Source organism: Marmota monax, unplaced genomic scaffold (assembly GCF_021218885.2).
Source record: "Marmota monax isolate L192 unplaced genomic scaffold, Marmota_monax_Labrador192_F-V1.1 WCK01_AAM20220418_F8-fsc00055, whole genome shotgun sequence".
In the NCBI taxonomy this organism is placed as follows: domain Eukaryota; kingdom Metazoa; phylum Chordata; class Mammalia; order Rodentia; family Sciuridae; genus Marmota; species Marmota monax.
This window is the reverse complement of record NW_026695205.1, coordinates 1781020-1805656: the sequence shown is the minus strand read 5'-3', so window position 1 is coordinate 1805656 and position 24637 is coordinate 1781020. Positions and strand designations below refer to the sequence as shown.

Below are 24637 nucleotides of genomic sequence, written 5' to 3'. Positions count from 1 at the left end.
CTAGGCTTAACCCTATAGTGAGAATAGAAAGCTATTCAGTTTTTTGGTATATATTAAATATTAAGAAACTAGATTTTTTAGGGCTGCAGGAGATGTAACTTAGTGATAGTTCACTTTCCTAGCATGTTGGAGGACCTGTGTTCTATCATCCCCAGTACCACTCAAAAAAAAAAAAAAAGAAAAATATATTTTAGTACTCTCATTTACAGAAAAACAAAATGAGTTGTTATCTCTACAATTTTTTAAATTTTTATAACTCTGTATAAAGTCAACTTAAAATGATCATCTCTCTTTTCTTTCTCATTTTCTCACTCTCTGCGTCAGGTTTGGTAACAAAGAGGAATACATGGCATTCATGAATGATTTTTTAGAACATGAATGGGGTGGAATGAAGCGCTTTCTCTTGGAGATTTCTAATCCAGACACCATCTCAAACACCCCAGGCTTTGATGGTTACATTGATCTGGGCCGAGAGCTTTCAGTTTTGCATTCCTTACTGTGGGAAGTAGTTTCCCAACTTGATAAGGTAAAGTAGGCTGGATGAGTGATGGGAACTGGGAGATAGTGCATCTGTTCGGTGCATCTGAATTCTGGAATGAGAGCACTACCCTTTCTGCTAATTGAAAGCAACCTTTTGCCCTAGATATCAGAAAGCAAATGGTTATCATTGCTGAGCAAATATTGTGATCTGCAGCCATGAAATTCTAGAAAATAATGAAATCATTAACATTTTTAAAATAATTAACTGAGTTAATGAAATATATTTCTATAAATTCATATATAATACATATCTGAAACTTGCCTAGAAATTAATAGAAAATATTGGTACATACATCCTTATCATGTATAAGATGATATGAAATTTCATTCTAGTAATTTCTAACAAAAGGACAGACATAGAAAATGCTGTTTATCATGTTTATAGCTTTACCTATGAAAAATTTTTTTATTCTACAAGTTTAAGTTTATAGTTATTAGTGCTGAGTCTTATGGGGTATGAAAATCCTATTTTTTCTACAGATATGAATTAAGAATATATAAATCTATTATTATTTTCTGACAGAAAGAATGTTATTATGTGTTAATATTCTATTAATAAGTAAATGTAAAGCATGCCAATCATTTTCTTTCTTCTGGAATTTGACAAAAAAAGAACAGGCTTATAGTAGAAAACAGTTTAGTAGTATGTTAGAGTAATTGTAAAAAACAAAGTTATTTTTCTGTAGTGAATTGTTTTCCTCCATTTTCCTATTAATTATAGAAATGTTATATTAATAACAATTAGAGAGGAATAAAACCTACTAACAAAGATCATTTTCCCGAGGAAATATAAATGGGAGTGTGTCCACTGGTGCTTAAAACGTTTAGAAGACAATAAACCATTCCATACTCTCAAGAACCTATTCTTCATTTTTAGAAATGCAAGCTATATTTTAAGTTGCAGCTCTGTTCAGGGTAAATTTCTTTATTATGAATCATGGTTCATCATTATTCAGCAAGTAAAGAGATTCTTCAGAGGCATTCATTAAATTCATTCAGAAAAGTCTATTGAATGTTGAGAAGATAAAGAACACCCAAAGGCAGCCATGTAAAACTAACAGTTGAGATGGCCCCATAAGACCCCATGAGAAAAATTCCCTAAAGAAAAAAAAAAGATTGAGATAGATAAAGCAAATACTGAAAAATTTTTCTTTATTGAATGACTTCATTGCATATATGGTTATCTTGTGAATAGTCCTGACTTATTCAAGATCAAAGGCTTTTTAACAGGCTTTGATACATAAACATACTTTCTCCTTTTTAGTCTCTGTTTAAAAAGTAAATATCTCATAGACAGAATTTGCCCTATTCATTGTTTAAATAAAAAGGAAATTACATTATTAATGGAAACAGCTGGGAATGGGTCAGGGTTCCCAAGATTGACTAGGATAGAGGATGGCAGTATCAACTAACTGCATGTCCTGCAGTGCTCTGGATCCCTGTATGCAGCATCTTGTATGTCAGCATGAGTTTCTTTTCTCACATGATCCTTTTTCTTTGGAAGTTTCATCACACTAGCCAGTCCTCTGGTCTCAAAGTTCCTTTTGGTTAGAAGGTGTTTGGTTCCTCCCCTCCCCTTCCCCACCTTGGTCTGTTAGCTACCCAAAGATTCAGTTTGCTTTGCATGCTTACTTTAGTCGGAATGGCAATAGTTTGATTATTTTGAGCATGACTTTTTATTTGCATAATCCTAATTTCTATTTCCTTTCTTTCCTCAATGTCTGCTGCACCTTGTTTCGCCTCCTCCATTCATCTCGACGCCATGATTTTGCTGCTCCATAACAATGCATTATGAACCTACCACTCCCATACGCAAATACCTACCCTTCCCTCAACCTACACCCCTCCAATCAATGGGCATCGTTGTCCCAAAAACAATCTGTGGTGGATGTCACAATGCTTATTATCCAATCAGGGTGAAAATTCCTTCCTACAGGCAACCGTGGCAAAACTGGGTCCTCTTCCTCGTGTTCTTGCTGATATTACCAAGTCCCTGACTAATCCTACGCCAATACAACAGCAACTGAGACGCTTCGCTGAGCATAACTCTAGTCCAAACGTCAGTGGAAGCCTCTCCTCTGGGCTGCAGAAAATATTTGAAGACCCCACTGACAGGTATGCAAAAGAGGGTTTGTACTACTCTCAGAAAAAGATAATGTTTAAATTTAGCAGAAATCTCTTTTGACTCATTTGTTGAATTTGCAATAAGTTTATAAGCAATTAAAGAAAATCATTTGAGATAAATCCAATTGTTATAAAGCACAAGATAGGATAACATTTTTTAGAATGATAGTATAGAGTTATGTTCAGTAAATGCATTCAAAATCTATATCGTGCTTTATGGAAGATTAGGGATTTTATGAAATTGATGTTTTTGTGTGGTATAGCACTCAAAACTCTGAAAGACCATCAGTTAAAGCCATTTTATAGCTGATTGTGTCAACTAGACAGGTACATACAACATTGTTGCTTAGACTTCTATTCCGAATTGGCAAGGTTTGTTCCTTTAGCAGGGACCCTTTGGTTGTCTACTCACAGCTGCTTCTCTTGAAGGTTTAAATGGAACTAAGTATAAATTGGAGGATTTAAATCCAAGTGGATTATTATTGGAATTCTAGTAAAAACTAAAGATTGTGATGGGGTATTATTCTCTACCTTTAAAGAAAAAGTTAAAATGCTAGATTTTATTCTAAGAATTGTAATGATGAAACCTGAATTTCTAAAGAAAGTTTAGGTATCCATATTGAGCTTCTAAAACTTCAGAAAAGTTTCCAAAATTAAAGAATCTTAACTATGTTGAATTTGCTCTCAAGAGTAACCCAGGATCCTTTCCTTATCCACAGTGACTTGCATAAACTAAAATCTCCAAGCCAGGAAAATACAGACAGCTATTTCAGAGGCAAAACATTACTTCTTGTTCAGCAGGCCTCCTCCCAGAGTATGACTTATTCTGAAAAGGATGAAAAGGAAAGCAGCCTTCCTAATGGTCGGAGCATCTCCCTCATGGACCTCCAGGACACTCATGCTGCTCAGGTGGAGCATGCATCTATCATGCTTGATGTGCCTATGCGCCTGACAGGAAGTCAGCTTTCCATAACCCAGGTGGCCAGCATCAAACAACTGCGGGAAACTCAGAGCACTCCCCAGAGTGCCCCCCAAGTAAGAAGGCCCCTGCACCCAGCCTTGAACCAACCAGGAAGTCTCCAGCCCTTGTCATTCCAGAACCCTGTCTATCACCTCAATAACCCAATTCCAGCAATGCCAAAGGCCTCTGTAGATTCCAGTTTGGAGAACCTAAGCACTGCCAGTTCTAGAAGCCAAAGTAACAGTGAAGACTTCAAACTCAGTGGACCCAGCAATAGCAGCATGGAAGATTTTACCAAACGTAGCACTCAGAGTGAAGATTTCTCCCGGCGGCACACAATGCCAGACAGACACATACCTCTTGCTCTGCCACGTCAAAACAGTACTGGGCAGGCCCAAATCCGAAAAATGGACCAGGCCGGGTTAGGTGCCCGAGCCAAAGCACCCCCATCCCTGCCACACAGTGCATCCTTACGTAGTACGGGGAGCATGTCAGTGGCATCTGCAGCCCTGGTGGCTGAACCTGTGCAGAATGGGAGCCGGTCCCGACAGCAGTCTTCTTCCTCCAGAGAGAGCCCTGTTCCCAAAGTGAGAGCAATTCAGAGACAACAGACACAGCAGGTAGGGACACATACTGAAGTGGTTTGGCTTCTACTTGGTGCAAATCTTGGACTTTATATGTAAATCAATAGGGGAGGGGGATTATCAGCAAATCCCATTATTAACAAGATCTCTCCTTAAGAATATTTTCTGCAACCTTTAAATGGAAGGAGGAAATGACAAGTTTGGGAGGTTTCTGGTTAGGTGAGACAGCAAAATGTGGTTTGACTCATTACCCTTAGGAGACTCTCTAACAAACACTCAGGAGGCCTTTCCTTTTCTACAAGCAGCAGAGCAGCTACCTCATTTTGCACTTAGAACAGATCTACAATGTTAAATGAATAAGTACACATTTAAACTAGGAAATCTACAGGTGAAATCAACCATAATATATGTTGTAAAAATCTGGAAATTATTCCTTCTTAATTTTTTTTCCTTAAGCTTTGAGAATTAAATTTTACCTTTTGAGCTGAGAATTTTAAGTAACTACTCCTCACTTCACCCCCCAATTCCCTATAGAAATACCAAGTCCCATTTGCCTTTTCCTGGAAGTGGCTAGAAAAATAAACAACTAAACCCCTGTAGAGACAAAGTAAAAAAGGGTAAAAAGAGAAACACAATCAGTTGACAGGTATTCTAAACATTTGCAGCTCCCTTGTGTTACTGTTAAGCCCAGTTAGTGTCACACCAATCTTAATATGAGTTTTCAAGTTTTTTTCTTATTTGTTTGCTAAGAATTTCATCATTTCTTCCTTACATTTTGAGGCACCAGTATATATTTTACCCTTTGAAATGAATTAATAAGCTTAAAGGTGTGTGTAACTATTTTTTATCTAAAAAATATTTTTAGATAAAATCATTGGATTATTTGAAACCTAATTATATTTTATAAGTACTGAAGAGTATGTGATTAAAAGAATTATATGACAAAAATTTTTATGCAGCGAAATAACTGGGCAAGGAGACTTAAATAAAATCCCAAAGTATCTCTCCCATATATTTGCATTTTTATGGGTAGGCACATACTAATTGGGCAGTTTCTACCTTCACTCTGCCGTGATCAGAGCCTCTTGCCCTTACATCACTAATTATTTAAAGAAGAAATAAATAGAACATCAGAAGCAGAGGAGGGGGGTGAAAAAAGCATGACCAACTTAGGCTAATGCTGAGGAGCACACTTTCTGGGCAGAACCTCCTACTCGATCATTCTTTCTTGAATAATAAAGTTTTTCTTCAGTCTTAAATTTTTCATTTTTATTTTGTTATATTTTCCAAATTTTCACCAATTCATTTGATTTAATAGACATTTTCGTCTAAACAAAAGGAAAAATACATATATTCCTATATATCCTTTATATATATATAATGTACATACCTTTGTATATAAATGTATGTGTATTTATACACACATGTATTCACATAAACATAATTTTATGTTAGAAGGCTATCAATCATTTACACTTTTTTGTGAATTAGGTTTTTTTACCTTGCTTTTGTGCTAGCTTCTAGTTGATATCAACTACTTTTAACAATGTGAGTATGTATTAGGGGAAGAACAGAAAGATAAGTAATTTTAGAAACGGAATACCATGTGAAAGCAAACATCTACTTGGAGGTTTAGAGTTCAAGAGGACACTAAGGATGAGATAGGACATAAGATTGGCAGACAGGGAAAGGACATGGAAAGATCTGTCGTGGTTTTTGTTTTTGTTTTGTTTTGTTTTGTTTTTTAAGTTGACTTAGGTCCAGCCCTAGAAAGAAAAGAAAGATTAAAATTCTGCCCACCCATTCATTCTTCCTGAATCATGTAGTCCTCAATTCCCAGGGCCCATGACTCAGGCTGATTGTTTATGAATAATATAATTCAGTAGCCTTTTGTGTGTTTGGCTAGAACCAGTTGTTCCATACAATATTTTTACTATAGGAAAACGTACCATTCACATAAGCGTAGAATAAATGTTCCTGTGAGTAAATATAAGGCTGTCTGGATGCATGAGAGATGGAATTGCGTACTATCTCCAAAAAACAATTTAAAAATTAATTTCTGTGCCACAATCATTAAGGAGTTAGGGAATATCTGTGATGTGTTGACATGAAGTGGATTACAGCCACAATGAGATCACCTAGAACAGCTTTAGATATTCATCTTCGTGCTGGTAACTTCCACTGTCACATCAGTTGAAGAATAAATCACTGGATTTTGGTTGTTCAGGTTTCTGGGTTTTTTCTAAGACTTTTTCTACCCAGATGGTTCATTCTTTTGAACTTATATCCTTACTCATTGCATTGCTTATCTTGCCATTTCTTGCTTGTGTTTCTCATCTCACTCCCATGAATCTTCTAAAGTTCTATATAATCAGCACATTTTTTTTTAAACCCAAACTTTATTTTATTTTTTTATTTCTTTTATATTTATTTTTTAGTTATCGGCAGACACAACATCTTTGTATGTTGATACAACATACAAAGATCTTTGTATGTGGTGCTGAGGATCGAACCTGGGCCGCATACATCCCAAGCGAGCGCGCTACCGCTTGAGCCACATCCCCAGCCCCATCAGCACATTTTTTAAGACGAATTCCTTTATAGATTTTAATTGCAAATTATGTTGGGGAATTTTTCTCTTCCCAAAACTAGAGGATTTCTTTGTGGGGATTGTTCTGTAGGCCTTTGTCCCCTGCAAATTCCATTTGTAGCTTAGCACAAAAGAGAGGCCATTGTTGGCAGTGTGACTGGCTTCAGTCTTCTCCAGATAAGGAGTAGGAAAGAAATAAAATCCTAGTCAAACAACTTATAGAGAAAGAACGTTTTTTTCAGGAAACTCTTTTAATATTTTGTTCCCTTGAACCTCTGATTGGATTTCTGTTTTCTCATTTTCTTCTCTTTTATTTCTCATGTATCATGTACTCTGTATAAAAAAAATGGACCTTGTTTGTTTATTTATAATGTCTGGGTTGGTTAGATTTATCCCTAATGATAGATATTCGAATTTGAAGAGGCCTTTTAAAATAGGTGTTTGGCAAGCTTATTAGTATAATGTGGCAATGTTCATATTTGGACTTGTTAAACCCTCTTCTAACCAAACTCTCAAGCACTCTTGATGTTTACTTATTAATTTAGATAGCCCTTTCTTTGGTGTTGATAGCAGAAGCATTATTTATGAGAATGTATTTCAGACTAAGAAGAAGTTGAAACCAACAAGTCTTATTTACATCTAATACATCCTAGCAAGGAATAGGCAACTGGCCTGTTCTCAGTTGTTCCCAGCACAGCCACGTTATGACTAAATGTAGTAACAATGAAACTGGCTCTGGCAGGCCCTTTTGCCCTAAAACATTATTATTTTTCCCAGGAAAACCCTATGCAGCTTCATCTCAAAAGGGAGAGATTTATATTGGAAATCCTGTTCCCTTGCTTCCTTTTCATGCTTTATTTTCTTTAATTTTCCTTTTAAAAGTCTGTGGATATAAATTCTCTTCATAAGGATGTAGCTAAGCAGGATGGGTGCTAAACCTCAATTTCTGCAAGTTCTTTAACTGTAAATGCAGATAATAATTTGTGCTATATATCCAGCTCATAAAGGAGATAGATCAAACAATCATATAGGGAAAGCCTTTGAGACTAGAAGAAAAATAGTGTCCTTCTCCTAATAGTAAACTCTGCTTTAGTAGTAAATTCTAAAGAGAACCCAGAGTATTAAAATATATTGAGATATATTTTATTGAGGTCACTTAATTAGTTACTGCCATGCAAAAGAACAATGAGCAAGGTACAATGGCTCACTGCTGTAACCCTAGCTACTCAGGAGGCTAAAGCAGGAGGATCACAAGTTTGAGGCCAGCCTAGGCAACTTGATGAGATCCTATCTCAAAATAAAATGGAATGGGTATGTAGCTCAGTGGTAGAGTGCTACTTGGTTCAATCCCCAGTATCTCAAAAACAGGAACAAAACAAAATAAAAACTAGATGATGTGTCATCCTTAGTTGATAATATAATTGAGAAGTAAGATCAGCACATTTAAGACCAAAAGAAAAACTCCAAAAATTAGTATATTGCTTTTTTTCACATATAATAATAATTTTGAAATAAAAATCACTGTATTTTCTTTCAATCTAATGCAGTGGAGTGGGAAAAAATACAGTTGATTTATTTAATATTACTTCTAATCTCTTAATAATTTTGTAAAGATTTGTCATGAATTGGAAGAAGAGTGAAGATAATCTAACTTATTTTGTAAATTTTATTTTTTATTTTATTTGATCTAATTAGTTATACTTGACAGTAGAATGCACTTTGAAACATCATATATGAGTGGAGTCTAATTTTCTCATTCTTCTGGTTGTACATGATGTAGAATCATACCAGTCATGTAGTCATATATCTACATACGATCATAGTCATATATCTACATACAATCATAAGGTCTGATATTTTGTTTTTTTGACCACCACCTACTGAATGCTATACAAAGTGCTAAGATATATCAGAAAGTGGCTGAAAATAAGATTCCAACCCCCACCCCCCAAAAAAGATTCAACTAATAAAATAGCAGTAGATAAAATAGCATCCAAAATGTCCATTTCCCATTGTGCAGTCTCTCATAATTTATCAAACCTTGTATTAGTTTTTTTTTCATTTTTTATTTTTAGTTGTAAATGGACACTAAACCTTTATTTTATTTATTTATTTATTTATTTATTTATTTATGGTGCTAAGGATTGAACCCAGTGCCTCACATGTGCTAGGCAAGCACTCTACCACTGAGCCACAACCCCAGCCCATATTAGTTATTCAAAAGGCATAGTAACTACCACCATCACCAGTGGAATGAATCACTTACATCTTTTCACTTAACAGTTAAAGCCTAGATTACTCATGTTATTTTTGTTGTAGTTCTTGTTCTTAATATGCTTTTAAGGGCTAAGGTCCTATTTCCTTTGTGTATTCTTTAAAATGCCATTAGTTTCCAAGGCACTTACATTCAATAAAGTTACCCATAACAAATCACAGAGAAAAAAAAGTTAATTCAGGCAATATCTTATTAACCATATGAAATAGAAAGCTATCAAATTAGTTGCCTTGAAGTAATAAATTCCTAATAGTTAAGTTGGTATTAGTTTTAATAGCTACATTATCTCAAATTGCTATTGAATAGAAAATCCTAATTTCACAGTAAAGCAGCTTTTCTGTGCCCTATGTGCTAAAGTGATAAGATCCTACAACTACAAAGGTATTTTTCTCCTTTAAATGTTGATTTTCTATTAATTTTTTGAAACTCAGTGCTATATTATTTTGCCTTCCAGATACACATATATCAAATAAGAACTTAAACTTCTTGTCAGGATTTCCCCTCTACCAACACAGAAACAATTTATTGTACTCTGCTTTTAAAATCCAGCAGGGGGAGAACTGTAGTGTGTGTGTGGATATATAAAGTACGGTGCAGTTTACAAAGTGTTCTCACATGCCATCCATTTTTCTTCTAATAACTTGATATCAGTAGTTACAATCTTTTTATTGATGGTACTTTGTTCTATAGGCCAGTGTTCCCAAAATGTGATGTTTGCATTTAAGTGCACACAAGATATTTATTTAATCACTCATGTAATTGTTTTGATATATATTAGAAAAATACATAATCATGAATATATAAATTTATATATAAATATATAAAATATGTAGAGAACATCAAACTCATTTTATTGATATTGCTTGGCACAAGGGCTTAGCTAACTAAAAAATGACTCTTTTAAAAGAGGTGATCACATGACTTCCACCCAGGTAAGAAGAAGCTGCTCTTCCTGGGTTTGGCGTCCTTTCTTCATGTAACGTATGGCCTTTGATTATCCTCCTCTCTCATCATGGACTGCAAGTGGGGGTTCCTGCCTTTCTGCTCTACAGTGGTGCTGTGCTATTCCTGTCATTTCTTTGGATGCCAGTGCTGCTGCCTATGTCCTCATGCCTACCAAGCCCTGCTGTCCAGAGCTTCTGGAACCCACCCCCACCCCCATTCCTGCAGCCTTTGTCAGTTACCCCAGTGGTCATCGAGGACATCACCAGGTCTATAGTAAAATACCAGGCAGCTTGAATCAATCTCGTCCATCTGTGAGTAGAAAGGAAAGATCAAGGAAGATAGTGAGGTATTGTTAAAGATTAACACCAAAGTTCCTTGGCCCCAGCTTTGACTGGTTTTGCTGGTTCTGTGCACCCTTATACAGTGGCTTTGCCTGTAGAGCACAGGAATTCCCTGTTCCTGCCATGTCCCCCTGACTTCCAGGTGATGTCTGGGCCTCCAGTAAATCCTGCCTTTAGTTAAAATTTAATTAAAATGAAAAAGATAAATAATGTATTAGTGATACGGTAGGTATGACAAAAATAAAGTGAAATGTAATAAGTGAAGTGAAGATAGAGATAACCGAAGTGAAGAGAGAGAATTTTAAGTACCAATATGTCTTGAAGTTTAAGACATATTTACATATTTTAGAGAGGGACTTTCTACAAGTTCACTCTCAATTGCTTGTGTATGTATATGTATATACCTACTTAGGTAAACTACACACATCCATCCTAGGCATGAAGAAGCTCTCTTCATTTTTTTTTTTTTTTTTTTTTTTGTACCAGTGATTGAACCCAGGGGCCCTCAACCACTGAGCCACATCCCCAGCCCTTTTTGTTTTTTGATACTGGATCTTGCTAAGTTGCGTAGGGCCTAAGTTGCTGAGGCTGGCTTTGAACTTGCTATCCTCTTATCTCAGCCTCCCTAGCTGCTGGGATTATAGGCATGCACCACCACACCCAACCATGAAGCTATTCTTATTGCTATATATCTATGACCTGTGAATCAACTAAACCAGACTCTTCTTCAAACCATTAAGAAGCCACTCTCATTACTTTTGTATGTATAGCTTTAAAGTCTCTCCCAACCCAACCAATCTCTGTAACTTTTTAGTCTCTTCAGGCAGTTTTTCATCTTCTCTAACTCTCAAGGTTAGCAGAATACCCCTTCTTTTAAAATACTCATGTAGAGTTTAATTGGATTCTAATCCAAAATGATATAAAGATTCTTAAGGTATATGGCTCTGCCTGAGAGAAAATTCCCTTCAATTGTGAAATTATGGATGAATGGTCCTCAAAATACAAATACATTTTAACTATAAAAAGCTAACTGACATACAAAGAATACACTCTCTCTTTCACTCTCTTTCATGTTCACTTTCTTTTTCTCTCTGGCAAGCCGGAAGGGGAAAAAAATATTGTATATTCCCAATATCCTTGGTGGAGAAAGCACTAGTAGTATTCAGTAGCCTAATACAAATTTGAATGTTGAATCCTAGTTTTCAAAACATAAATATAGTAATAACTGGCATATAACCTCTTCATTGCACTCTGAAGTTGCCAAAGAACTTTCACATTATCTTATTCAGTCTCATGAATAATGAGACTTTGAGATGGTCAGCATAGGTGTGGTAATTATGATGGTGTTGTTATTTTTCAATAAATTAGGAAAATGGTATTTAAGAGATAAATGACTTAACTACTAAGTTCCATAGTTGCTCCTCAAGGCCATAATCTTAACACTTTCATATTTATATTGGAAAAGAAAAATTTATCTTGCAATCCTAACTGAATACAAATATGTCTTACACTATCCAGTACTCATCATTTGGATTCTAAATTCATCAAGAAACTTTAGAGGGGCTGAGGATGTGGCTCAAGCCATAGTATGCTCGCCTGGCATGCTCAGGGCACTGGGTTCCATCCTCAGCACCACATAAAAATAAAATAAAGATGTTTATGTCCACCGAAAACTAAAAAATAAATATTAAAAAATTCTCTCTCTCTCTCTCAAAAAAAAAAAAGAAAGAAAGAAACTTTAGATTCTAAAACGTGGACTCCTGAGTAGTCTTAACCCACCAGGAATCAGAATTCTGTAAAAATAACCAGTATCACTTGTTCTCTTTCTCTCAATGGTTAATATGAAAACTATCTGGCATTCTGATGTATGAATGGTCACTTTGTGTGTTTGTTTAACATTGAACAGTTCTTTGGTCTGTGGTCATCTCTAGGTTCAACAGATATTTTCTCACTTGAAGAATCAATGATTAAGTTATGCTTTCTTTTTTCTCATTCCATTATCTTAATTTTAATAGTTAATTTGGTACCTTATAGCATTTGGACCATTGGAAAAATTAATAGTTTTGAGGCATTGGCTTTCTTTGGAAGGAGAAAAAGAATGGTTCATAGATGCAATGTGTACAAATTCCTATTCAGAATAGTTTGTTCTTATACAAATGGATATTCCATTCCTTACCCCTAATTACCCTAGCATCAATAAAATCTTAAAAACAAAACCAAAAAAAAACTTAAAGCTAACAGCATGGGAAATCTTTCCGTTTTCTGAGGTCTTCTTCAATTTCTTTCTTTAGTGTTCTGTAGTTTTCTTTTTTTTTTTTTTTTTTTCAGAGTAGAAATTAGAAGTTTATTAAAGGACAGCAGAAAAGACTTCTCCCGGAGGAAGAAGGGGACCCAAGAGGTGGAATCCGTGGAAGGGATGTTGTCTCCCCTTTTTATAGTTCTTTCAGTGATGGAATGTAGGTGGGAAGGCCCGAGGGGTGGGACACAGGTGGGCCAAAGAAGTAATCTGGTCAGGAAGGACTTCTGAGTCAGCACCTTTTTGCTGGGGGCTGTTCATTAACATTTCTTTGAGGTGGACTTTGGCCTAGGGCCTTTTCGGACTTCATTAACATTCCTTGAGTTGTCCTGCATTTCCCGGAATCATTGCCAGCATGGCCTCCATTTTAGATTTCACTCGGTATTAGACCCGATTTACCTAACTACACTGACTACATAACTTTAAATCTGGCTTCATTCCCCCCTCTAAGTTGGGAACTCCTTACTGCTGTAAGGAAGGGGGGCGAAGAGAATCTCTCTGGCTTCTTCAGGCTGAAAAGGGACGGTGTGGGGCAAGCAGTTTGGAGTCCCCCTTTAAAAATCGGGTCTATCGAGTGGTCCATGATAGACGTCTGATTGAGAAGTAATAGGCTGGAGGGCCATTTGAGTGATGGATGGTCTATAAGAGAAACAAGAATTCATTAGTACTGGAACCATATTGATGCAGCAAAATGCCATAGCACAGCAATATGCCAATGAGTATGATGGCAAAGACAAAGATTAACAATGTTTTCCACCAGGAAGTACCAAGAACTAGGAGATAAGATATTGTTTCCATGACAAAGTTGCTGAGGACATGGCTTCTATCTGAGCATGTAAATCTTTAAGGATATTTGTCACATTGCCAGAAATGTCAGGGATGTAAACACAACATTTAACTTTTAGGGTTACAGATGTCCTTTTCCTTAAGATACAGTTTAATAATTTAATGTCATCTGGTCTTGTAAAATCCTTTTACTAGTATGACCTCTGTGTCTAATAGAGAAATCTTTAATTCTGTTACTTAGGGCTGGATAACCATACTTGCAAACACTAAGCCTACCTGTGTAGGGTAGAAATAAAGGCCTTAAACTAAAAACTACTCTGGCAGTTCCTTTTGATAGATATCAAGCATTCCTGTCTGAGAATCTCTTTTGTAGCCTCCAGTTTACTTATTTTTGGAAGTTACATTTAACTATTATTATTATTTAAAATGCCCAGGAACAGCTGTGCTTTGGCTTTGACTGTCTTTGCTAAGTGTTTAAGATGAAGCAAGTCAAACTGACTTTTGTTTTTATCTATTGTTAACAGTCAGCTGAGCTTCCCTGGGAGTCCTGGGGAACTTCACAGCAGCTTCTCAGTTCTGCTAGTGCCATTGCGCTAGGATGGGTCCAGGCCTTGCTTGACCATGTGGCTTCCCTTGGAAGCATCAGGGATGTCTCCCTTTTCTGATGACCCTCCTCTTCACAGCAAATGCACTGATTGGCTTTCTGTCCTCCACTGGTCTCATTAATCTCCCTGATCGGGAGGTTATGTGGCCTAGAGTTGCAAAGCTCTTCGGAGAAGTCCCCTATTCCCTGATTCAGACTGACTTAGAGGGCAAGAGCCAAATATTGGTTTTCTTGGCCCTTTTAATTTAACTTTAATTTTAAAACTTAATCTTAAACATCCAGCAAATAAGTTAACAGCCTTATATTAAAGAGCACTGGGCTTTAATGTCTATCTCTCTATCCTGTAGGTGATAACTCCTTATCTTATGTTGGCTCAGGTTGTGTGTTCTTAAAGCAGTACCTCTTTAAAACATTAACAGGCAATCCTTAAACCATCTATAAGCAAACTACAAAACAAAACTAACTAGGGTAAAAACATATTTAGCTTATATAATAGCTACCTTGAATTCTGGCAGGGTTATACATCATAATTCCCTGTTTGAGATCCTAATAATCTTGGCAAAAAACTACTTTTGGACACAACTTTTTCACATGTAGTGAGATGGGACAGAGCCTTATCTCAAGTAAGGCGGGGTTCTTCATAAATCTTAAGTACTGTAGTTCTGAAACTGATCTTTGCTTTTTAAACATCATTTTACAAAGCCTACATAAATTGTTGCTCAAGTTTACATGGATATTAGCTAACACAATATAATATCACACCTAAAACATGAATTAAAGAAAGGCTGAAAGCTTTTAACCTTTTGTAGAAAAGTAGTAATGTACTTTTGTGTTTTGCAATAAAACCTTCACACAGATTAGGCTCTCATTAACTTAAAAATACATTTAAATTGTATCTCAGTGTAAAAAGTAACATGTAACTTTACATATCTTATTGATAACAAGTCCAGTTATAGAACACAAATGATAAATAAATTTCCAACATGTTTTTCTTTTAAGCCTAAAATTACCATACAACTTTAGAACACCAGCTTGATATAATGCTCTTTTAAAACTTCTACCTTACAGACTTGTATACCTGGAAGATATGGACACATTAACACCACAATTACATTGATGTTTTTATATTAATCAAGTTTAGCTTTTTAAAGAAATAACATGGCACAATTCTCTAAAAACAGTACTTGTTTAACCAGCTGTTTAATTTCTTTAAGATTACTTGCTCAAAAACTTACACTTATAAGCAACTTACACAGACCTTTTTTATATCATTTACTTAAACCCTCTTAATTACTTAATCATATAGACTCTTATCCAGAAACACATTTTCCCTCTATTAAATCCATACCTAGAACCTTCTAGTTTCTCTTTTTCATCTGTTAACCTCCTCCTGTTCACATTTTGAAACAATACTTGTAAATTTTTGAATTTAAGCAGATTTAACATTTTATTAGGGCCTTTTTGAACATCTAGAAAAACTTATAAGCTTAATTTTAAAGACATCTTTACTTTCATCTGTTTACCCAATTTAAATTGAACCATTTGAATCACGTGAATCAAAAGATATTTGGATCCATTTTTAAAAAATTTTTCGTGAGCGCTCCTCATCTGTCAATTGTCATATCCCTGCATGATCTAGACATACACAAAGACATACCGACATACAACACGTAACACAAGTGTAACACAACACAATAGTAAAGGCCTTAGCTTTTTCAGGTGAAATCTCATTGCAATGTTTAAAAAAAAACTCCAGTTGATCAAAAATAGAACTTATCAGAAAAACATTAACTTGTCTGTAGGATCAAAATCATGAGCTCAAAAAAAATACAGAATCTAAGAAAAAAGCAAAAGTCCTAGAAAAAATTGACCAGCCAGTAATTAGTAAATGCCATACAACTTACTCTTTGGTTTAATCTAGTTTAAGTTCCCATAAAAAGACACTTTACTCTTTTTTCTTGGGCCTCAGGTCTGTCTCATACTGAGTGCTCTAGTCTTCTTCTATTTGCATATCAACTTAAGTCCTGGCTGAGGTCTGGAAGGAACTGGGAAAACTGGAATTCTGAGCAGAAACCTCATGCCTAAGGCATTTTAACCATAAGTCACAATTTTCAGGTTTGGATGTTGAAAATTATGATACAAGTTTAAGATACAATTTACAAAATTTCATACCTTTACATTTTCCTACACTAGAAAAACTTGCTCACACAAAACTGAAAATAGGATCTCTACCATCAGAAGAAATTTCTTTAGGATCATTAAGTCACTTCCTTTGTTCTGAAGTTCCTAAAGTAGTATTAAGTTACATTAAATCACCTGAAAAAAATCTTAAAAGAGAACCACACACTACCATGTATATCCAAAATTAAGCTTTAAAAATTTAAGACTGTTGCTATTCAATGTTATTTCAATAAGCCAGACCAACGTTCCAATTCAACATTTTTTTCCTAAATCTTACACACTGGAGGGGGAACAGATACCATATCATAATTTACTATCCTTGCCCAAGTTAATGCACTGGTACACCTAGTGAAATCTTCTCAGGCTACCCAGTTCAAAATAAAACTAAATGATTGGGAGTTACTTGCCAACTTGGATTTAAGTTCTCCGGCATGAATTATCTGGAATCACAAACTAAACAATTACCTAACCAACTTTTAACTGCAAGATTATGCAGTGCTTCAAACTCATTTAGATACCAGATGTTACAATAAAAAAATCATCTTTTAGACACACATTTAGCCAAAATCATCCCCAAGAAACAATCTATAATAACCTTTAAAATAGAGAGACCAGATAAGAAAAAAATCTCTCCAGGTTTTGAACTTCCATTTAATTATGACTCTTATCAGTGGCACCATAGATTTCCTCATGAGTGGACCAGATGTTTTCACATAGGGGCAGCTATAGGTGTAAAATCAAGGGTCTCAGTGTGACTGACTTTACTGCATTCAGTGTCCCTTCTTTTTAAGTGGACAGAGATGGAGCAATCCTTACAGTGCAGGGAAGAATGAGGAAATTCCCCAAAGCAAAAATGGCTCTGGCAGCTGCTGGGAACCCTCAGTTTCCCTTTTACTTACAGGATTAGCTCCTTTGGATAGATCCAATCCCAGGCAATCTGGCTTATCTCCTAACTTTCCAGGAGAGTCAGTTTTTATCTGCCTTAGGTCTTGAAGGGGGAAGGGGGTATGTACTTTGATCGGCCCAAATTTTTCTCTTGATTCTTTTTCCTCAGTGAGTCCAAGATTTTTTCTCTTCATGGCAGATATCATAGCTAAGTCTACTTTACACTGTTGGCATAATTTAGGATTTTCCCTTAGAGCAAAGAAAATCTGAACATACAGCACCTCACACCATTTCCTTTTTTGTAAATTTTATCAAACTGTAAAATTGTATTAAAATTGATATTTCCCTCTGGTGGCCAGGTTTCTTCATCAGAGAGTTTGTATTGAGGCCAGGCCAAGAAAATGAGGCGCTTTTTCTTGAGCGTCTGAGGTTCAAATTTTATCCCAATTTTTCAATACGCAGGCTAGTGGTGCACCTGGCGTATTGGAGAGAGAGAAGCTCCTGTCTGAGTGAGAAGAACAGGACTGGAGAAAACTGTTCTCATTAGGGACGTCTCCCTAAGCTTGACCTTCCTAAATGGTCCAGAAAACCCGTCTCTCACCTTGCTTTGCCAAGGGGTTTCTGGTCCCCTTTAGCAAAGTGCTAGGGTCTCAGTTTGCCCTGTGCCAGAGACCCTGGGAGGATTCAGACTTAAGGGCATTACTGCTTATCCTCCCGGCCACTAAAAACCCATTGCAAAAGAAAATCATGCACTCTTTTGTTGCCTTTGCTCTGTAGACTAAAGGAGCCGCCTAAGTGTTAAGGGATATCTACTGGTTGTAAGGTAGCAGATTACCAGAGGAGTTGATTCTAAAAATGCCTCTCTAGCAGCTTAAGGAACACAACACATTTTAAACATTGGGGCGGTAAAACAGACTAGTGAAATTTACCTATGCATCTTAGGGAACCTGGGCAGATTTTGCTAATTATCCCATGCCTTTCTCTCAGTCCTACAACCTGAATTGCTAACATTTCTGACCTGCGAAGGAAGGGGAGCATCCAGGAGGAATGGATGCGAGGTTGGGAGTGTTGCATGGCCCATACGGAGGCAAATGTGATTGGGGCTTTCCCTCAGTGCCATTCATCTACCGATCACCCTAGATACCCCTGAGGGCTGTCGGGAGGGGGCTCAAGAGAAAGGAACCTTAGGAATCCTCTGAGTGTAGCCCAGACCGGGATTCCGCAGTTGTTCCAAACTCCTTCCTCCACCTCCACGCATCCAAGGCAAATCGGGATTCGGGACACTGTGTACTCACGCCAATTGCTCTCCAGGCCCAGGCAGAAAAGTTGGAAGCGGCTTTGGCAGAACCCAACATGCCTGCTCTGTATTGAACAGGTGATTGAGAGCTGCCTAGGCCGGGAAACCTCTCACCCGAGTCTTGAAGAGTGGCGGCTGCACTAATTGCGTTTAAGTAGCCGTCGGGTGCCCACCTTACCCTCCAGAAAGAAAGAGAAAGATGCACCTCAAACAGACATGGGGTGCGTGCACTTACCTCGGTGTAGAATCTCGGTCTGGGACCTCCAATATGATACCGCTGTTGACCGGTGACGAGTTCTTGCTTCCCCAATGTTGAAGAATAACACCAAAGAAGCACGCCGAGGCAAGGTCAGAGTAGAAATTAGAAGTTTATTAAAGGACAGCAGAAAAGACTTCTCCCGGAGGAAGAAGGGGACCCAAGAGGTGGAATCCCTGTTCTGTAGTTTTCTTTCACATCTTTTTTTAGATTGATCCCAAAGTTGTTGTTGGGTTTTTTGTTTTTGTTTTGTTTTTTGAGGCTATTGTGAAGGGGATAGTTTCCCCGATTTCTCTTTCAGCTGATATGTCCTTGACAGAGTAATGCAATTGATTTGTTGATGTTGATTTTATACCCTGCTACTTTGCTGAAAGGACTTAAAGTCAGCTTACTATAGTGATGCAGCCACATCAATGTTTATAGTAGCTCAATTCACAATAGCCAAGCTATGGAATCAACTTAGGTGTCCTTCAATAGATGAATGGATAAAGAAAATGTGGTATATATACACGGGGAATATTACTCAGCCATAAGAAGAATGAAATTTTGGTATTTGCTGGTGAATGGATGGAACTGGAGACTATCATGCTAAGTGAAATAAGCCAGTCACAAAGGCCAAATGTTCTCTCCTATATGTGGATGCTAACCCACAACAAGGGAAGGTGGGAAGGGAAGAATAGAAGTCTTGGATTCTAAGTCTTGGATTCTATTTTTTGGATTAGACAAAGGGGAAGGAAGGGAAGGGTGGGGCGGGGAATAGGAAGGACGGTAGAATTAATTGGACATAACTTTCCTAGCCTTGTATTTGAATACATGACTATGGTTACTCCACATCATGTACAACCACAAGAACAGGATCCTAATTAGAATAAGTTATACTCTGTGTATGTGTAATATACCAAAATACATTGTATCTTCACATATATCTAGAAAGAAGAAATATTTTGTTTTAAACTAACAGCATTTGAAACTGAGGGATTACAGTTATGTCTTCTAAGAATAGCTGTCTTTGTGTAACTTGATTGGGTGAGCTGTTTTGGGAAATGCTAATACCTGTTTCTGATGCAGGTTCAGTCACCTGTGGACTCTGCCACCATGTCTCCAGTAGAGAGGACAGCAGCATGGGTTCTGAACAATGGACAATATGAAGAAGATGTTGAAGAAACTGAGCAAAATCAAGATGAAGCTAAGCATGCTGAGAAGGTAGAGCAGTCTATCTTTATTGACTTGTTGCCTCCACAAGTCTAGGCCGCTAGAAAGGAAAGCCAACAATTATGATCTCCTACTGCCCCCATCTTTACTCTTCCTCTTAGGTTAACCCGATACACACCAGTGCACAATAGGTCAGTGTAGCCTCTCTGAACATGTGTGAGAAATGTCTACCATGCTGCAGGGGAGGGGCTTAGATATAATATTTTTATATAGATTGTTTGATCTGGAGGACACTCTGATATTCATCTAATCATTTTAGCATTTCTATAAACCAGTTGTTAGTCTTCAACCAAGGACAAAATTGCCATAGAACTAGATTTTCTATTTCTTGGTAACAATTTGACTTGGAATTTGGGGTTTTTTAACTGTTTGGGTTTTGCCTTTTTTGGTAAAGAATGTCTAGCTGTACAGATAATTTTTAAAAAGACATCATCTGATGTTTTGAGGGCTTTTTTTTTAAAGAAAGAAATTTTAAAAAGGATTATCAAACAATAACCTTGACATCATGTATAGCATTATCACATTTAATTGACAACCAGACAATTCACTACTTCTTACTTATTAGTATAAACTGTGCTTATTAAAACAGTGTAACTCTTCAAACCTTACCTTTGACTTTCTGGAACCATAATGTTGGGTGAGCAACAGCTGGTCATCAAATAAATTAGATAATACTATGTAAATTGCATTTTACAATACACCATGCAGGTTTATCACTAATTACTAATAAATATTAAAAAGGCATATACTTCTCACCTTACCTAGAAAATTTGACATTCCATTATACTCAGGCACCATCCATGGCAAATTTAGTATAAAAAAGGATCATGTAACCAACTGAATTACTGAATTTCTATAGGCTGCTTAGTGAGAACACAGATGTACATTCCAGCAAGTGGTGCCAAATTGAGCAGATGAGCCACATCATGAAAATAGCCAAGAGTCTATTTTAATCAACCCTAGAGAACAGGTAGGCCTTTGCTTAATGCTTATGACTATTTTATACTTTCATAGCTAGGAAGAAAGCAGTAATAGCCTACTCTGCCATTAAATTCTATTTATTAACTTAGTGGCTTAACATTATAGAAATATTGCTTGTTCTCTAAGGGCTGATTCTAGTAGCACGAAGGAAGGGCATTCTGATAAGACAAAATATGTCAGAGATCCTGTAGTACAAGTGATGATACACAAATAACTCTCTCTTATAAGATGGCCAGCTTTTACTAGGCTTCTAAGTGTTTGTTCTTTTCTTTTCTCCCATTTGATACTATCAGTGATCAGAGGCTTGCAGCAATTGGTAGTTTAATGTGGAGAGAGGTACATAAATCTGTAAAATTTTGAATGCTAAATTCAGATTTAAAATATGTCCAGAAGGAGGGCAAAGCTTTATAAACATTTATGCCAGGTGATATATATATTTTTTTTTTAAGAGAGAGAGAGAGAATTTTTTAATATTTATTTTTTAGTTTTTGGTGGACATAACATCTTTATTTTATTTTTTTTATGTGGTGCTGAGGATCGAACCCAGCGCCCTGCACATGCCAGGCAAGTGCGCTACCGCTTGAGCCACATCCCCAGCCCAGATATATATTTTTTTAATATTTACTTTTTTAGGTTTTTTTTTAAGTGGACACAATATTTTTATTTTTTTTTATGTGGTGCTGGAGGATCAAACCCAGTGCCTCACGCATGCCAGGCGAGCGCACTACCACTTGAGCCACATCCCCAACCCCTATACCAATTGATATTTTAAACATCAATAGCAGTAGTATAAGGAATGGCAATTTAGAAGCATCTAGCCACATTGCCTAGGGTTTCTTTCATTAAAAAGCAAATCACTAACTTCTCCTTGTTGTTGTGGGTGCTTCTTCTCCTTTACTCTAGTATGAACAAGAAATTAGCAAACTGAAGGAGCGCCTAAGAGTGTCTAGCCGGCGACTGGAGGAATATGAACGCCGGTTGCTGGTGCAGGAGCAGCAGATGCAGAAGTTGCTGCTGGAATACAAGGCCAGGCTGGAGGACAGTGAGGAGCGGCTGCGCAGGCAACAGGAAGAGAAAGACAGCCAGATGAAAAGCATCATCAGCAGGTTAGAGGACCACCTGGTGGCAGATGTGGGCTAGTTAGAGGTACAACAAGGTGGGAGAATGATCCAAACACATTTAAAGGCATGGCAACAAAAGCCATTTCACCTGTGGTACTCAGTACAGATATGATGACTATCTCTTCAGGCATCCTAAATATGAGACCTAGTGTGCACTTCTACGAAGATCAGGTAGGCTTTTTCTTTAACCATAACAATTATATAAAAGGAAAACTTAGTGGCTCATTTGAGAAACTTTAGAAGAGAACTGAGTTTTAAAAATCTAAGTATCCAGTGACTAAAACTTAGTTTTCCAGAGCAAGTCCAGAAACAGAAAGAAGTTTCGCTAGATGTCTGTAAGGGCCAGAGGACCACAAGAGAGTGCCGCCAGTGCCAAGCCAGGGGAAAGGGGAAGAGGTCAGTTCCACTTGCACGTCTACAGAGCATTCACCATAGGCCAGGCACTTTCCTACAAATCTACACTTGATAATGAGAATTATCATTCTCATTTTACAGATAAAGAAACTGGCAACAGACTCACTAAGTCTTTTGCCCAAGGTCACATAGTTAGTGGTACACCAGAATTTGATAGCAGACAGTTGGACTCCAGGCTTCAATATTGTCAAATGCTGTGGACAGGTCAAGTGAATGAAGGACAGAAAAGGACTGTTGTTTTAATAGTATGGGGGTAATTGACAGTCTTCCTGGGTTGAAATGTGAGTGGTGGATGAGAAACAAACTAGACCTACTAAGTGTAGAGTACTCTTTGAAGAAACTGATCTGTGTAAGGGAAGAGAAAAATAGGACAGTGAATATCATGCAAGTTGAGGTTAAGAAAGGATAATTTGTTCTTTATTGATTTGGTTTGATATTTTAAGATAAAGTAAATTGTGCTGAGGGAAGAATCTGATAGAGGAGAGAATGATTACAGGACTTCTGCTCCAAAGTATCTAAAAATGGATGGAATACAGTTACAGTTAGAGAAATCAACCTTGGATGTCTACTTCCAAGGTGACAGAGGGGAAAGAAGAGAAGATTGTAGGTCTTTATTAAGGAAGAAGAGAAATCTTGAACTATGGTGAGTTTTTAAGTTTCTTGTTCTCACATTACCTAGCCCTGTCTTTGAAAGTGTTGATACCCCCTTGTTGCCACATTCTAGGCTAATGGCTGTGGAAGAGGAATTGAAGAAGGACCACGCTGAGATGCAGGCAGTTATTGATGCAAAGCAGAAAATTATTGATGCACAGGTAAGCAGACTCTGGATCTAGTAGAAGGTACTCATTGGTAATAACTGTTATTTTCTGACTTCCCATCCTTGCAAATGGCAAAGCAGGTATCCTAAAAATAAGGCATTGAGAAGTTCTTGGCATTATCTTTTGAAGATTAAATCAATTTCTACATGGCCTCCATTATTTTTCCTTTCTTTCACTGATGACAAGTCTATTAACACAGCAGAGTATTAGTGTGTTTAGTACAGTTGTTTGACAGATCTCAACCGAGTGCATGATGGGCTTTGCTTCTTTCCTTGTGGAAAGGAGGGCATTCTCTGAGGGGTCAACTGTGAAAAGTGCACTGCATGTGTCTGGCTTGTGACTTCCACTGACCATTGCTTGGCTGTGCTGCTCACGATTTTGTCAGTCATGTCCACTGCCTCTGGCCCCATGAACTTCTGGCCCCAGACAGTAATGGAATTGTGAAGGAAAACAAGGTTGAAGAACGCACCTTTCCTTGTTATTCTTTTGGTTCAGGGTTTGGCATTGATGCTTGGAATGTGCTTGGCTGCCCTTCTTTGTTGGTGCTGTACTTAGAGAGTCTCTTTAGATAAAATTTTATAAGAAAAGGTTGATGAAATCCAAATCTAGGTCTCTGTTCACAGTAGCTTACACCTGTGACACCACCTGGTCACCTCATAGAAATACATCAGTGATGAGAGCAAAATTAGGCAGGCAATGTTTCTAACTCCTTTTCCTTTTATCAGTACAAACTGTGGTTGTTGTATTTCTTGGCATGAATCAAATAACAAAAGGCAGATGCAGTTTTGATAATGTCCCCCAGCCAGTGAATGGACCATCTCTCTGAAGACAACCAGCCATGTTTGCATTTCTCACTCTTAAGCTATGAAATGAGTGCAAAGACTTTATGCATAAATGTTCTACTGTCTTCTCTCCATATCAGCCAGTAGTCAGTGTATATTAGAGCCTCCAATATTCTTAAGCATGCACCTAACAGTCTAGTTTTCTTACAGGATCAATATGGGATGGGTTTGTTTTTTTCAGGAGTGGGGCTGAAATCATAGTCATGAAAGAATGCTTTGTGGGCCTCCTTCTCTTTGAAGACACTAATCTTAAGAGTGAAGAAGGCAGTTTAATTAGGAAAACTAATCCTGATAATTTTTCACCCTTGGAATTTGTGCATTGTGATGCTATCTCATTCGTGGGGCTCCCAAAATATTTTGGACTCTTGAATCTGAAGATTCTGGATATTTTAACCTACTAAGAACCAGAAGAAAGATCTGCGGTTATTTTACTTGGTCCCTTATTTAAAATCTTTCTCGGTACCCCATAGTGGGTAAGGGAGATGTAGTGGGGACAAGGCTACTTTGCTGTACATACTATCAAAATTCTTCCCAGAGATTTTTAGCAAAACAGCTTGGATAAAGAAGGCGGTTTAATTAGGAAA

At 37.1% G+C, this 24637-nt stretch overlaps 1 protein-coding gene across 7 annotated transcripts in view; it reads left to right on the top strand.

Annotated features, from left to right (window-relative positions):
* Positions 1-24637, top strand: part of Rasal2 (RAS protein activator like 2) — a 361482-nt gene that overhangs the window by 326774 nt on the left and 10071 nt on the right. For 5 of the 7 annotated variants that reach the window (XM_046430001.2, XM_046430002.2, XM_058574494.1 and 2 more), the window contains 6 exons: positions 325-526; positions 2456-2655; positions 3384-4245; positions 19734-19868; positions 21762-21964; positions 23118-23205. In XM_046430001.2, coding sequence (XP_046285957.1) covers positions 325-526; positions 2456-2655; positions 3384-4245; positions 19734-19868; positions 21762-21964; positions 23118-23205 — 1690 coding nt within the window. The remainder of the gene's footprint in view (positions 1-324; positions 527-2455; positions 2656-3383; positions 4246-19733; positions 19869-21761; positions 21965-23117; positions 23206-24637) is intronic. The other 2 variants (XM_046430004.2, XM_046430003.2) reach the window with 1 other exon arrangement.